This window comes from Haliotis cracherodii, unplaced genomic scaffold (assembly GCF_022045235.1).
Source record: "Haliotis cracherodii isolate W230 unplaced genomic scaffold, xgHalCrac1.p SCAF_7, whole genome shotgun sequence".
NCBI lineage: Eukaryota > Metazoa > Mollusca > Gastropoda > Lepetellida > Haliotidae > Haliotis > Haliotis cracherodii.
In genome coordinates this window covers 4,505,658-4,520,992 of record NW_027266330.1, presented here as the reverse complement: position 1 = coordinate 4,520,992, position 15,335 = coordinate 4,505,658, and the positions used below count along the sequence as shown (strand labels likewise).

At 43.1% G+C, this 15,335-nt stretch overlaps 2 protein-coding genes across 3 annotated transcripts; both read left to right on the top strand.

Moving 5' to 3' along the window:
- The first annotated feature begins 327 nt into the window (after nucleotides 1–327).
- LOC139448220 (uncharacterized) lies at nucleotides 328–7,700 on the top strand. 2 transcript variants are annotated; one of them, XM_071229740.1, is made up of 7 exons: nucleotides 328–341; nucleotides 1,310–1,529; nucleotides 3,489–3,555; nucleotides 4,171–4,352; nucleotides 5,422–5,594; nucleotides 6,059–6,218; nucleotides 7,596–7,700. In XM_071229740.1, exons 2-7 carry the CDS (start codon nucleotides 1,319–1,321, stop codon nucleotides 7,631–7,633), a joined length of 831 nt encoding a protein of 276 aa, XP_071085841.1. In that variant the 5' UTR covers nucleotides 328–341; nucleotides 1,310–1,318; the 3' UTR covers nucleotides 7,634–7,700. The 2 variants fall into 2 exon arrangements, with proteins under 2 accessions (XP_071085841.1, XP_071085840.1); XM_071229739.1 differs by lacking the exon at nucleotides 328–341 and adding an exon at nucleotides 347–395.
- Nucleotides 7,701–9,088: 1,388 nt separating this feature from the next.
- LOC139448479 (uncharacterized) lies at nucleotides 9,089–13,900 on the top strand. The gene is made up of 4 exons (XM_071230026.1): nucleotides 9,089–9,178; nucleotides 11,231–11,678; nucleotides 11,961–12,300; nucleotides 13,092–13,900. Exons 1-4 carry the CDS (start codon nucleotides 9,174–9,176, stop codon nucleotides 13,898–13,900), a joined length of 1,602 nt encoding a protein of 533 aa, XP_071086127.1. The 5' UTR covers nucleotides 9,089–9,173.
- Nucleotides 13,901–15,335: the final 1,435 nt, after the last annotated feature.

The following is a 15,335-nucleotide window of genomic DNA, read 5'->3' as shown; positions in this document are numbered from 1 at the left end:
ATATGCTTCAAATGCCTCGCATCCAGGTAGTTTCACCCAATGGACACTGTCACTTTAAGGCTGTACAGCCCTGTTCAAGCCTTTTCAGAGAGGCCGAACCTCCAAGACTCTATATGGTAAATTCCTGCCATGTTTCCAATATTATAGTGGTAACTTAAGTCAGAAGAACGGAAAAAATGCAATTGATTACGGGTGTGAGCAACGTCTTCTTCATAACTCATGAAGTATATATATTCAACTGTCACATGTCGACATATCTTTTATCTGGAAAGACATCCGATGACCATGAGGGCAGTGCGAGATAAGCACCTGGTCCTTCACAGGACACTGAGATAAGAAAGGTAAGTGAAGCTAGTTGTGTGATATACGTTAACGGTGGTTTAACACATAACCAGGTAAGAACCGTTGCGTTGTCATCGATAACGACATTATGTAGTTTAATTAAGATTTTCACTGAGCAGAATACATGTCAAGGTCATACATGCGTAGTACCTTCACGAAGGTGGCACTGACTATATGGCTCCAGATTGGTGGTCGAGGAATTGGCAATAAAGCAACAGCACCACTATATCCTGCATTCATGTTATTAACGCACTACCCCTTGTCGGTGAGGTTCAATGTATGCATGTGTGTGTGTGGCTGCTTGTACTTGTCCAGACTGATGCAAGCCCACTTAGCTATCATGCACTTTTGTAACATGGATACCACACCCCATATACAGTTTATTGACGCCGAACGAAACAGTCAGTGTTTTATGCCCTAAATGCCGAGCGCCAGGCAGGGTAACAACAAGTACCATCTGGTAAAGTATTTTGGTATGACACAGCTGAAATCGAACCATCGCCCAGGCGTTGTTTCCGTGAGATCAAGGAAGCGGTCATTTGGCGTGGAGAATGCATGAGTGTGTGTATGTTAAATTACACACGAAGCAGTAATATATGACGTCATTTGGTCAATAATTAAGGCGCATCTGTAGTTGATAGCGAGCAACCATCTCCTTCGTCGGGGCAAAGTAGCACACCACCAGCTTTTCCATACTTTCATCGTCATCAGTCATGATTAGCGTGATAGAATGTTTGCCCCCTTACTTTTTAATTTAAACATCGGGAGTGGTACCCTGTAAAGAGATGTAAGTATATTTCTATGTATCAATGCTCGTGTATTAGTGAGTAAGTTAGTAAGTCAATGTTGCTTAGCACCACAATGATATTCAAATATACGTGTATACTGAACGCATATCCCAAGACAGACATCATCCTCTTTCATCACCAGACACTGATTGAATGAACTCCATATATCTCTACTACAGCCCGAGACTATGAGGCTGCTCCTGCTCTACATCTGTGTTGGTGCTGCAGTAATCCCCAGTCTGTCTGGGGAGGTCAACTTTAAGAATGTGTCCAAAACCCTTGGAGAGGTGTTCCGGGAAACTGGGGAAGATTTTCTGAAAAAGCTCAACTCGACAGTCAGGGACGTCGTGCATAAAGGAGTTGATGACGTCAAGATGCTGGCCAGTCAGGGATTCCAGGGTAGGACTGCCTGATGTACATGACAGAGTAGCAATATCGGCATCAGGGTAGGACTGTCTGATGTACATTGACAGAGTAGCAATATCGGCATCAGAGTAGGACTGTCTGATGTACATTGACAGAGAAGCAATATCGGCATCAGGGTAGGACTGTCTGATGTACATTGACAGAGTAGCAATACCGGCATCAGGGTAGGACTGTCTGATGTACATTGACAGAGTAGCAATATCGGTATCAGGGTAGGACTGTCTGATGTACATTGACAGAGTAGCAATACCGGCATCAGGGTAGGACTGTCTGATGTACATTGACAGAGTAGCAATATCGGCATCAGGGTAGGACTGTCTGATGTACATTGACAGAGTAGCAATATCGGTATCAGGGTAGGACTGTCTGATGTACATTGTCAGAGAAGCAATATCGGCATCAGAGTAGGACTGTCTGATGTACATTGACAGAGTAGCAATATCGGTATCAGGGTAGGACTGTCTGATGTACATTAACAGAGTAGCAATATCGGCATCAGAGTAGGACTGTCTGATGTACATTCACAGAGAAGCAATATCGGCATCAGGGTAGGACTGTCTGATGTAAATTGACAGAGTAGCAATATCGGTATCAGGGTAGGACTGTCTGATGTAAATTGACAGAGTAGCAATATCGGTATCAGGGTAGGACTATCTGATGTACATTGACAGAGTAGCAATATCGGTATCAGGGTAGGACTGTCTGATGTACATTCACAGAGTAGCAACACCAGCATCAGGTTAGGACTGTCTGATGTACATTCACAGAGAAGCAATATCGGTATCAGGGTAGGACTGTCTGATGTACATTGACAGAGTAGCAATATCGGCATCAGGGTAGGACTGTCTGATGTACATTCACAGAGTAGCAATATCGGCATCAGGGTAGGACTGTCTGAAGTACATTGATAGTGTAGCAATAGAATCACTAGGGTACGACTGTGTGACATACTTTAACAGAGTATCAATCGCATCAGCAGGGTAGGTCTGCCTGCAGTACATTGAAGTGTAGGAATAGCATCACCTAAGATTGTCTGATGGGCGTTGACTGAGTTACAATAGCACCATCAGTAATACAGCTATACGAGCAATTGTTATTGACGTTCTCTCGTGTACTTATATGTTAATCGACATAAGACCTATGTATATTTAAGGCTTGAATTTAATATTGTATACGTTTATTGGGACACGAAAGTAAAATGCGATTTACCCAAAGTTTTCATGCTGGCTGTTAGATTTATGCAAACATATACTGAAGTCGATGCAAATAACATGAACAACAATTACAACTCCACAGATTGCATACATATAAGCATTAACCAAACCGACAGACAGCTTAACTACACATAAACGCATTAACAGTTATTTGGTAACCAATCAAATGCCATGGAATCATAAGCAATACAGCTGCACGTGTACATTAAATCATTTATACCACAGTTTCAAGCAGCCGTATTGGGATCGAGTGAGAGAGTTGGGTTTAACGCCGCTTTTAACATTATTCCAGTTATATCACGGCGTGTCAGCTTAATGTGGGAGGAAAGCCCGAAGTGATGCAGGTCTTAGACGTTTACCACTTCGGTGAAACCCACGAGCACGGGTATGGTGCTGACAAACCTAGAAACATAATCCGGGCGAACCGGGATTCGAACCCACAATCATAGGTTTCTGGCATGTCTAAGGGACGCAACTCTGCACAGCGAATCGCGGCGCCTTAGACGACTGGGCCACCCGTGCCCCTGTATTGGGATCGAAACTGCGTCTAAATCTTACAGTTGATTACGTGATGTTACACACGTGACCATGCATCGTATTGCATCTACAACTACATTTCGAAGAATTGTTTAAATTATGTTTTATCTTTGGATCCTTCGTTGATTAATGATTACATTTATTATAATAATCAGTAACATATCGTGCTTACCACACACAGCTCTCGTGCTAAACTACATGAACGATCGACAAAAACAGAAGGACCAGAAGACAAGCAGAGATATAAGGTAGGGCATTTTACATCCTGAACGGCATGGTATGATTTGGTGACTTAGTTAAGTTTAACGCTTTCCGCTGAGTTTCATTTTTCGGCTTAGGGTAGATAAGCCCGAAGTGATGCAGGTCAGATGTTTACCAGACACAAGAAAGCCAACCTACCCTCATTACATTATACTAACCCTGAGGAGAAACCTCAACTACAAAGTGGACTATTGACCACTGGTCACTTTGTCGGCATAGCTGCATACAGGCGGACATACTGAAAACTAAACATGCAAGAACATATGGTGAAATACACATGGAATACCAATATCGTCCATCACTTTCGGGTTCAGTGCTGAGACTATGGCATTTAACGAACATGATAGACATGTTTTCATGGTATGTTTTCTGGTGGCATCATTGCCTTGTAGATATACGAGAAGCTCTTTGCACAGTGCACGTTTATGATAGAATGTACATGGATATCCACGCATGTATGCCCCAGGCCTTCGTCCACTCATACCATAACAATACATGATATTATTTTCATATGATGTATCATAACGCCTCAACTCGTGTACATGTGTGTGATTACGTTTCTGAAGCGCACAGGGCGAATATCATCCGACTTATATTTTCAGTGATGATGTCAAGGGGACAACTCAACTTATTACACGTATCCTCCGGATGCTGGACAACGCTGAACAAGACTTCCATTACGTCAACAACGTCCTCGGCGACAGTCTTAACCAGACCATCAGGAACGTTGTTTCCATGGCAACAGGCATAGACGATGTCAAGAAAAGGCTGGAGAAAACAATAAGTACGCCCTTAATCCTCCATTCAATAAAACATGTAACTCAATGTTTAATCACAAAGCTTTATTTAGACATTTAAAGCGGTCATTGCGTGCAGAGAAAGGCAGACATGCACAGTTAAACTTAGTTAGCCCTATGCTGTTCGGCTTCTCCTTTCACAGAAAAGAACCCTAACACCATCACAATCTAACAGAATGTCATAAAGCACTTCCAGTTCATAGCAGGCGACAGTTACGCCAACTCATTGGAAAAGGCACAACCAGGTTAACAAAAATCCACACATGGAAGAGAATTTATGGATGTGAACGTCTGTATTATGAGGAACACAACGTTTCGGAGTATATTCTTATTCCTTCGTCAGGATAATGAATGCTATGAACCAGAGATCACATATATGTAAATGTAAGAACAACAAAAGTAATAAGATAAGAGTGAGTGAGTGAGTTGACTTTAACGCCGCTTTTAACAGTATTCCAGTTATATCGCGGCGTGTCAGCTTAATGTGGGAGGAAAGCCCGAAGAGATGCAGGTCTTAGACGTTTACCACTTCGGCGAAACCCACGAGCACGGGTATGGTGCTGACAAACCTAGAAACATAATCGGGGCGAACCGGGATTCAAACCCACAATCATAGATTTCTGGCATCTCTGCACAGCGAATCGCGGCACCTTAGACGACTGGGCCACCCGTGTCCCCTAATAAGATAAGAAAAGGTGGGAAAATAACAATGGAAGCCAACAGATAATAGGCGCTGATAGGAGAAACCCCACATTCCGAAACGTTGTGTTTCTCAAAATATAGAAGTTGACATCCATAAATTCTCTTCCTTATGCGTATCACTTCTAAATGCCTTTCAAAAACTTTAAAATCTATAGTTACAACAGCAGCCAATTTAGAAAACAGCGTCCCAAGCACTCGACTTGGTATAACACACTGCGAGTCATATTCTGCTGACGCCAAACAGACCATACAGCCATTGTTGTTCCCCGCTTCTCATCTCAGTCTGTTCTTGATATTGGAACACATCCTTGTATTTCTCATGGTTAGGCTGCATAGGATATGTTTCTCGTTCAGAGTCTCACAGCCAATATGCAGACTCCTTCATCAGGGAAACAGTGATGGCGATGGAGAAGCTGGTGATACAGCATCATCAAAAGACCGGAAGTGGCGCCTTCACCGACTTCATCGGCAGCATGAGCCAGAGAGCCGCCCAAGCACTGACGCCGATGATAGACGGGCTCAAAACGGTAACTCACGACACACGGCGCTGATTCCAAGTAATGTTAACCACTTCGGGTAACCCAGCCAGCTCTGGATTGATGCTGATAGACCATGGAGGCTAATCAGGTTGAATCGAAAGTCATAAACACGCGGATCCTGGCAGCTAAGGGACAAAAATATCATTATTCACTCACAAACAATTAAGTGTTCATTGCAAGTTGCAAAACAACGGTTCTGTCGCGGATGGCCGACAAAGGACCTTGTAACCAGGTTTTTTGCAGATGTTCTTTCTCTGAAGAGGTCACCCGTTGCCACGTGGTACAAAAACAAAACTGAGTTGCTTCCCTTTTTCATATCAGATACTTTGGGGTTCGAATTCCAGGATCCTGGGATTATGCCGTATAATATACTTGGAATGTATTCTCACAATAATCTGATCTGCCCTGACATAACTTAAATACTGTTAAACGTATCTTCCTCCATATTGCAGATTGTTAGACAAGCCGGGGACATTTTCTCTAAAACATCTGAAACGATGATGTCAAACACGTTCGCTTCATCCACACAGCCAAGTGACCAGATACGCTCTCTGCTAACTCAGGGAAAAACGAGGGTATCAATGCTAAAGCAGAAAGTGATGTCTGACATAGGTATGTGTTGACAGTGATGTCTGACATATGTCTGTGTAGACAGTGATGGTCGACACAGGTTTGTTGAGACAGTGATGGCCGACACAGGTTTGTGTAGACAGTGATGTCCGACATAGGTTTGTTAAGACAGTGATGGCCGACACAGATTGGTTAAGACAGTGATGGCCGACACAGGTTGGTTAAGACAGTGATGGCCGACACAGGTTGATTAAGACAGTGATGGCCGACATAGGTTGGTTAAGACAGTGATGGCCGACATAGGTTGGTTAAGACATTGATGGCCGACACAGGTTGGTTAAGACAGTGATGGCCGACACAGGTTGGTTAAGACAGTGATGGCCGACACAGGTTGGTTAAGACAGTGATGGCCGACATAGGCTTTTGGAGACAGTGATGGCCGACACAGGTTGGTTAAGACAGTGATGGCCGACATAGGCTTTTGGAGACAGTGATGGCCGACACAGGTTTGTGTAGACAGTGATGGCCGACACAGGTTGGTTAAGACAGTGATGGCCGACACAGGTTGGTTAAGACAGTGATGGCCGACACAGGTTGGTTAAGACAGTTATGGCCGACATAGGCTTTTGGAGACAGTGATGGCCGACATAGGTTTGTGTAGACAGTGATGGCCGACACAGGTTGGTTAAGACAGTGATGGCCGACATAGGTTGGTTAAGACAGTGATTGCCGACAAAGGCTTTTGGAGACAATGATGGCTGACATGGGAATCATCATCCTCACTTATTCTCATAAACAGGAACTTCTAAACGTGAAACAATAGCATAACCTTGAAACTTTGAAGGTTCCTCCCTTACTATCTGCTTGTCTTCCATCTTGCCCTCAGCACCTGATCGTCCATGGCTTTCAGTAAAATACAAGCATTGCAGGTAGATAAACTCTGTATGCTAGATATCCGTGATGCTACTATGCTTGTTTAGTTCATATGTGGTAGATATAGAGCATCTCACCCGAGTGTCCTTTGATATCAAATAAATCAGCACGATTTGATAAAAGTGGAAAAATCTCCAAGTGTTGATATATTTGATATCAAAAGACACGAGGGTGAGATTTTATTGATCATCCAACATCATTCTTTTAACTTCTTCAGTTTGTAGACAGTAATAGGCCGTGTCTCAAGTGTAAAAAGTACTGCTAACAGCTTCAGTAGCAGATCCATTAGTTATGTCATTTGATTTTGACACCACAATAGTCTGCAGAGCATTGTGATGCAATTTCATTGCAGTGATATCAACAATGTAGATATCACCCAAGCGATATCTCCTGTGGGAGCCAGTTTTGGATGATAAATCCATGATGCTACTATGATTTTGTTGATGGTGTATGCTAGACATTCATGATGCTACTACGATGTTGCAGATGGCGTGGTCGCAAAGTTCCAACGCGCCACACTATGAAGTTGACGGTGTTATAGGTTCTGCATCTATCACAGTATGCGCGTCGGTGTCTTGTGAATAAAGACGTTTGAAACAAAAAAACTCTTTGTCTTTACTTATGATGATTGACGTGACGATTCAATGGACGCATCCAGCTGAACATCGCCCTGAACTGCGAACGCCCGGCGTTTTGTCGAAAACCCCCAACAATCACCATCTCACTGTGTCGGCAACAAGGACTCCCGAGATTTGGAATATGTCCTTTAGGTTTAGAACCTCATCGCTTTACTGTGTTTGCTAATTGTTTAACACCGCACTCAGCAATATGCATATATTCGGTACATGATCAAGCCTGGACCATTCATTGATATGATCAGCAACGTCCCGCGTCGCCGGGGTAAGATGACACGCAACACCCATGTGACGGCGCCTGACTACCCGATCTATGTAGTCCCCTCCTTCCTCAAGAATGGGTTGCTGGGGACCAATGCTGACCCTCGCGGCTCGATTTGTCGTAGCAAGGTGAGGTTGCATCCCATCCTAAAGTTGAATCATCCCCTGGAGCCGACACCAAACATGAATTCAGTGTCAGATTACATCTACATCTGAACATTCATCGGAGACGCTAAATAATGAAGGCAGTTTTTTTATCACATGTAATTGAAACTGCAAACAAAAACGATGTGAAGGAACCAAACGTGTGGTAATATCTGGATGATGGCATCTTTAGACATGCGATCTGCTACTACCGTTATTTCCCTTTATACTTGAGTTAGCCCTGCCTGAGGCAATCTTTACCTGTAAATGAAACGAAACTGAAATATATTTTATCCAGGATACCTCATAGAGACGTCAGAGCTTAACAGTAATGTAAGGCTGTAATCTTCATGACGTCCGTCGTGAGACCGTCATCCCAGAGAGCGGAAGGTCGATGGTTCGCTCCCCGCAAAAAGATGTTATGAGATGTGTATTTCCCTGCCCGGCGCTCTGCATTTGGGGAGAAAACAAGGACTGGTCGGCCCGTAGTCAGTACACCGTGTCTGAGTTGAGTGTTCGTGTTAAAACAGAGACGTGGTGTCACAGCGGGCGGACTAGTTTTGTTTTTTGTTTTTTTGTCAAATACCACACTCAGCATTATTCCAGCTTAATGACGGCGGTATGTAAATAATCGAGTCTGGACCAGACAATCCACTGTCAACCTGTCAACCCGACCCCGTTAGTTGCCTTCTACGGCAGGACTCAATGATCTCCGAACTAGTACAACCATAAACACGCGGACACACGGACACACACACGGAAACACACACACACACACACACACACACACACACACACACACACACACGCACACGCTATATAGTGCAATAATCATGAACGCGATGTTAAACCCTAATTTCACCTCACCTCGCGGTTCAACCTTCAATGTTGTAGATGAATTGCGTTAAACACTGCGCCAAAACACAACCTTCCCTTCGACCATCGTGTTAGGATATGGAAATCCCCACGAAACAGAAATCAGTTCTGCTGACTGTCTGAATATACCGATGAACAGCCAAAGGGGATGAGGTAGGTTACATAACATACACGTAGTGTACCATGTGTCTCCCGCTACCCACACAGCCTCAGTCCTGGAGTGTGACACACTGACACCCACGCCACAGTCGGGTTGCATTTCGCCGGATATCACCATGATTCGGATTCTGTGAAGAATTTGTACCATGTGAGAACAGACCTCGGTTTATCCGGTGAACAGGGTTGCACTGTACGCCTGACTCCCCAACTGAGCTGCTAGGGTGCTACTATCATTGACAGCTGGATACGCCCCTAGCTGAACGATTTCTGGACGCACCCAGTCAATCTGCAGCTGTTACGTGTCAATATTGCCGGGATCAGCAGATGTCCGGGGACGTCCTGCCATCTCCAAACTGAATTTCGGGGTTGATTACCAACGTGGTACCACATAGACAGGTAACATTACAAACTTTTATGAAACACATGTGTCCTAACACTTGCATTCAAATTGTTTACAAAAGTAATAGGTTTAGTCATTTGAAAATCATTGTGTACTTTATGCTTTGTTTGTTTGTTGTTTAACACCGCACTCAGCAATATTCCAGCTATACGGCGGCGGTCTGTAAATAATCGAGTCTGGACCAGACAGTCCAGTGATTGGCATCATGAGCATCGATCCACGTAATTGGGATACGATGACATGCATCAACCAAGTCAGCTAACCTGACCACCCCATCCCGTTAGTCGCCTTTTACGACAAGCATAATCACCTTTTACGACAAGCGTAGGTTGCTAAAGACCTATTCTACCCCGGAACTTCACGGGTCGTAGGTTATGTACATGTATTTGCATAGATACATACATGTACCATCAATTGCATACACGTTTCATATAACATAATATTTAAAGTCTAGATCCTGACAGATGTAAATGCTAATCATTTATCATAATTATGTCAACTGTGTCGTTTCAATGTGGTTGTTTAACGCCACACTAAGTCATATGCCAGCTATATCCATCGGTGTGTTAATATTCGAGCTTTTATACTCCAGTGATGTGACGAGCTACGTCACACGCCGATGGGGTACAATGAAGCTCAAGCAACCATATTGCCTGCTGTCTGATCTACTGGACAACATGGGTGTAGAAAGGGAGTCAATCAGTCTTATGAATCAAATGAAACACATATACCAACTCAGTCGGCGAATACTGACCTACTGTGTGTTGATATAGGTAGAATAGATGAGCAGTTGTGACACAATTTATCTATGCATTAAGTCGATTGTACGATTCCGATTATGTCATGAACATGTGTTTATGAATGACTATCAAGTAGTGATGACACCAGGTGTATAACACTCAGCTAAAACTAAGCTATAGCTAAACGCTGTAACGGTCGTTTCATTTGTTTTACAGGTATCTCCAAAGGATCATGTAATTGTTTCACAGTGCTGTGAATCCAGTGATGTAAATTTTCTGATGATAAACGTTGTCTGATAGTATGAAAGCAAACTGATCAAAACCAACCGTCATTGATCTCTGATTTGGACCATTCTATCATCATTTCCGATATTAGCAAAGAGTTTACGTATATTTTGTTATTTTGTCATGGTAGAATGACAATGAACCAACCGACATTGTTATCGAATCTGTGCTGGAAACATCTAAATTCAAAGCAGGTTTTTTTTGGAACAAATCTTATATTTGGGATAACACTTTCTGAGTAACATACAGATTCTCGCACTTCTTTTGGTGGAGTCCCGTCCGGGATTCGAACCCACACTGCCAGAATGAGGCACCTAATTGCAAGTGGAAGCCTCAGTGGCTGGGTGGGTTAGATCACTGACTTTGTGTGGTGGCGGTTAGATGCCTCAATCCCGGAGGGGACTAAACCCAAAAAGGTACGAGAATCTTTACTTTACTCAGAAAGTGTTGTAACATTTGTTACATTTGACCACTTTCTAAATGGCATTGTGTCTTCATAGGTTTATTTTGACAACATATTTCAGTTGATCTCCACACTCAGACTGTTCACTGCCGCAATCGTTAGTTTTCTGCTTGATACGCCCTCAAGCGTCAAGTCACGTTCAACATCTAATCTTACAGCAACATGGACAGAGGCTCCGTCCAGAAGCTAGTTGCTGATATACTGCGATGCATTCAGGACGAGGAACGGAAGAAGCAGGAGGTGATGGACGCTCTGAAGCACCTAGCAGATGAACTGGATGTCAAGCAACGAGACATGAACATCGCCAAGACTGCCTTCGCATCAGGTGGGATCGCAGCCACAGGCTTAACTGTAGCAGGAATAGCAGCAGCCCCCTTCACCTTTGGAGCATCCCTAGGGATGACCGCAGCGGGCGTTGCTCTTGGTGTGTCCAGTGGTCTTGGTGGACTGGCGACAACCATTGCTGACAAGATCATAAACAGCAAGACGATGACAGAAGCTCAAGCCAAGATTGATGACTATCAGAAAACTGTGACAGACTTGGTCAGCCTCCTTGAGAGTGTGAATTCCAATAACAGCCATGAACTTCGCAATAGGATCACTGAAGTAATCTTTTAAATATTTGGGTGTTTTTCTGTCAGTTTGTAATCTTTCGTTTTAGTTATCGACTTAGTATTTTAACCTCCCTTCAGCGACTTAATTGCGTGTCTGTTAGAGCAGCAAGGTTATAATTTCAAAATTGAGATGACAAGGTAGAACATACAGGGATCAAACTGTGAAGATTTATGAAGGAGTATAATGTAACCTCTTGGCTAAATGGGAATTTATATATATCATACATAACTTGATCAGAAGTCGGTAAAAAGAGCAACATGCTTTCAACTACAGGAAATCGACAGCCTGGGAGAAAGTGAGAGTCAGGTGACCCTGGAACTGATCCTCAGTGGGCTGAAGACAGCAGCAGAGACAGGCGGATCTGCTGCCAGGACAACAGCTGTTGCAGGGGCAGTCGCAGCTCGGACCACGTTGGCAGTGGGGAAGACGATGATGGACGTGATGGAGACGGGGGCCAAAGCTATGAAGGTCGGGGGTGTTGTGCTGTCGGTGTTGACTGTGCCACTGGATCTGCACACTATGATCTCCAACAGCATAAAGATCCACAAGAACACGCCATCTGAAACTGCAGTGGAGATCCGAAAAATGGCAAAACATTTGGAGAAAATGAATGGTTTGTTCTTTGTCATGTTCACTGCCTGCTGTTATGATAAATGTCTGCTTTACGTCAAAACAAACATGCAAGTTCATTTGCATAGAATCACTGATAACCTGCAAGATAAATTGAATTTAGAATAGAGCCTAGTAATTGACTAGTGGAGATAATGTCACAGTTATTGTCCTTCCTCTATCCAGCTGTATAGCATTGGTCACGTCATGTAGTAACTGTAAGTGTTGAAATACTTTCAAAATGGTTCATGGTTGTCTGTTAGGTCTTTTGACTTGACTACTGAATTTGACTCACTTGACTTTTGAAAAGGGGGCCCTCTTGAAGTGGTTTAGTGAAAACGATCTCTGTAAGCACGTGTGTTACGAGTTCAGGTTATTTGGAAATTATCTAGATATTCTAGGACACAAACAGACTTGTTTGGACAAAACAAAATGTCACTTCTTGAAAACTGAAGGACACAGACGTCAATCGTAATATTGATTTGATTTGTGTGATGTGAATCAGCACTATTGTTTAGATTATTAATTTAACCTTTTTCTTCCAAGGCAAAGTACATCGTATGTGAGCCAGTCCGAAACAAACACTCATAAGACAAAACACATTTCCCTCAATTCGTCTAACAGCAAGTTAGCATGTGGTGACTTTACTGGCCGTAAAGTCGTGATGTCCTGGCAGGTTAACCGACAACCATGTCCTGTTGATAGTGAGCCTAAACCGTATATCAGTAAATTTTCAAGGTAGTTTCTTGTTGATCATCAAATGGTAAACAATTAGTTGTTTCTTCCTTTCCTCAGCTGAAATTCGACGAGAACGCCTGATACAGATAGTAGACAAAGTACCCACTGATGTAACTGAACTCGCCAAGAAGTATGATACATCCAACTACCTTCCTACGTTGCTCAAGCTGTTCTGTATCTGTGTGCAAGTCTCCGCCATTGTGTTCGTTATACTACTTCGACTGACCTGTGTTTTTGTGGATGTTTGGTTTTCAACTTCTGCCTTCTTGAAGGCATGTGCAACAATTATAGTTGTGTGTGGACTAGTCAATCTTGTGTTAGAAATGTACTTGATTATTTCAAATAATTCCATTTGGGATGATGTGGAGTCGAAACTTGACAAATTTGTAAATGCAATCAAGTTTGTCACCCGCATGGATGACGATGATGATTTCCGAGTCGAAGTGCGTTCATTACATTGTACAATTCAACACAAGATCCATGCTGGGGATTATATGAAATGCATCGTCGGTGAGTTTATATTGATTGCGGTAACATTGATTCTCGATGTCTGCCTTTTTCTGCATTGCGGACAAGGAGAGGCTATGGAAACCGCAGTCTTGAATTTCAAGACAGCCGAAGATGCTGCCAAATCTCTGGCAGTCTACACCAATAACCATCATATGATTGGACTCGGTGGACTGATGTTTGGCGTTCTCTCTTTACCAATATCACTGTTTCTCCTGCAATCCTTGAGTTCAACAGTTCGTGGCCTTAAGAAATCAAAAGTAGCTGAGGCTATGGAGGATCTTGGGGAGGATTTCAGACATCGCTTTCACAAACTTCTCGTTCAAGCTGATTATAATTCGACTCCAGTTGAAACATAGATACCGAGGCTATACTAAAAACAGAAATACATACCAGCGTGAAATGCATTGTCAATGCAATACAACAGCATATGTTTTATACCAATTAGCTAGTGGGAGAGGGGGGATCAAAATGGCCTCAATCGTCCCATATGCACCATGCTTGCCTAAAGATATCAAATCGAGTGTCACTGGTTTCATGGCTAGATCACATCGTCAGACTCTACACAGTGAGACGCTGTTTGTCCAGACAAACTTTCAGGTGAAAACGAACGAATTAACAAATGACCGGATAAATAAATCATGAGAACATTGTAACTGTATTAGGGTGTCCCCACCAGGAATCAGGCTGATTACGATGTGTCCAGACTGTTTCACCGTGTAGTGTAATCCACACCCCTTAATGTTCATCCTACTTCAATCATGTTCTCCTTATTTGTTCATGTTTATCCTACAATTGGCTATTTGTAGAGATTTATGGGTTAAATCGCATTTATTTAGAAATATTAAACTGTAATGACCTCATGTCTTATTATTTTCAGTATCCATATACATACTATATCGACCGCCTCAGTTGTCTAGTGATAGAGCGTGCGGCCAGAGGAAGGAAGGTTAGGGGTTCCATTACTCAAAGACGTTAAAAGTTGGTACTTGTTGCATTGTTACCCTGCTTGGCGCTCAGCATTGAGGGGCTAAAAGAAGTACTGGTCGGCTCGGAGTCAAGGGGCTGTTCTTGTTAAACTGCGGTATGGTGTCTCGTTGGGCAAGAATTAAAGAATTCTTATACATTCCAACTAGTACAAGCAGCCACACATACACACACAAACACACACACACAAACACACACACACATGCAAGTCGCTATATAGGTGCACTAATCATGAACGTAACGTTAAACCCCATTTCCACCCCACCTCACCAACATATTATATCACGGAGACTATGTCGATACTAAGGAAGATAGGGTAAAGAGTTTGTTTTGTCCATCGGTGTTATCGCCGTACTTCAACATTATAGCAGTTCCCAGTGTGTCGGGTTGTGGCTGAGAGCCGCACAGGCCAAACTGCTGTGACGACTCGATGCTCACTCATACAGTGTTGACACACAATAGATCATATTCTGAGATTCGACCTAACGACCACCATATCCTGGCACAGCTAACGGACGAAACGCAGTGAGACGCCAAATCAATCGGCCACCTCCGCGGTAACTGCTTCAGTTAACTTTGCATTTAAATTCTGCTAGACGTTATGTGTTACATTTTTGATATCTCTAAACTGCATTTTAGAAACAGTCAGGTGAGCTACAGGACATTGTGGCCCAAGTTTCCTGACTTACACTGTGCTTAGCATGACTAACATACCAAACACAGCTTATGTCGACATACACAGGGTGATAGAAACTAGAACAGATGTTTGTGGTGAAATGATCATGGGTTATGCAGTGTATACAGATG

Bases quoted from the DNA above. Each gene is read 5' to 3' on its own strand.
- LOC139448220 (XM_071229740.1), top strand. From the start codon at position 1,319: ATGAGGCTGCTCCTGCTCTACATCTGTGTTGGTGCTGCAGTAATCCCC. The intron at 3,556-4,170 runs GTAGGGCATTTT...TTATATTTTCAG, and splicing joins AAGACAAGCAGAGATATAAG to TGATGATGTCAAGGGGACAA. The intron at 4,353-5,421 runs GTACGCCCTTAA...TTTCTCGTTCAG, and splicing joins AAGGCTGGAGAAAACAATAA to AGTCTCACAGCCAATATGCA.
- LOC139448479 (XM_071230026.1), top strand. The intron at 11,679-11,960 runs GTAATCTTTTAA...TTTCAACTACAG, and splicing joins TTCGCAATAGGATCACTGAA to GAAATCGACAGCCTGGGAGA. The intron at 12,301-13,091 runs GTTTGTTCTTTG...TCCTTTCCTCAG, and splicing joins ACATTTGGAGAAAATGAATG to CTGAAATTCGACGAGAACGC.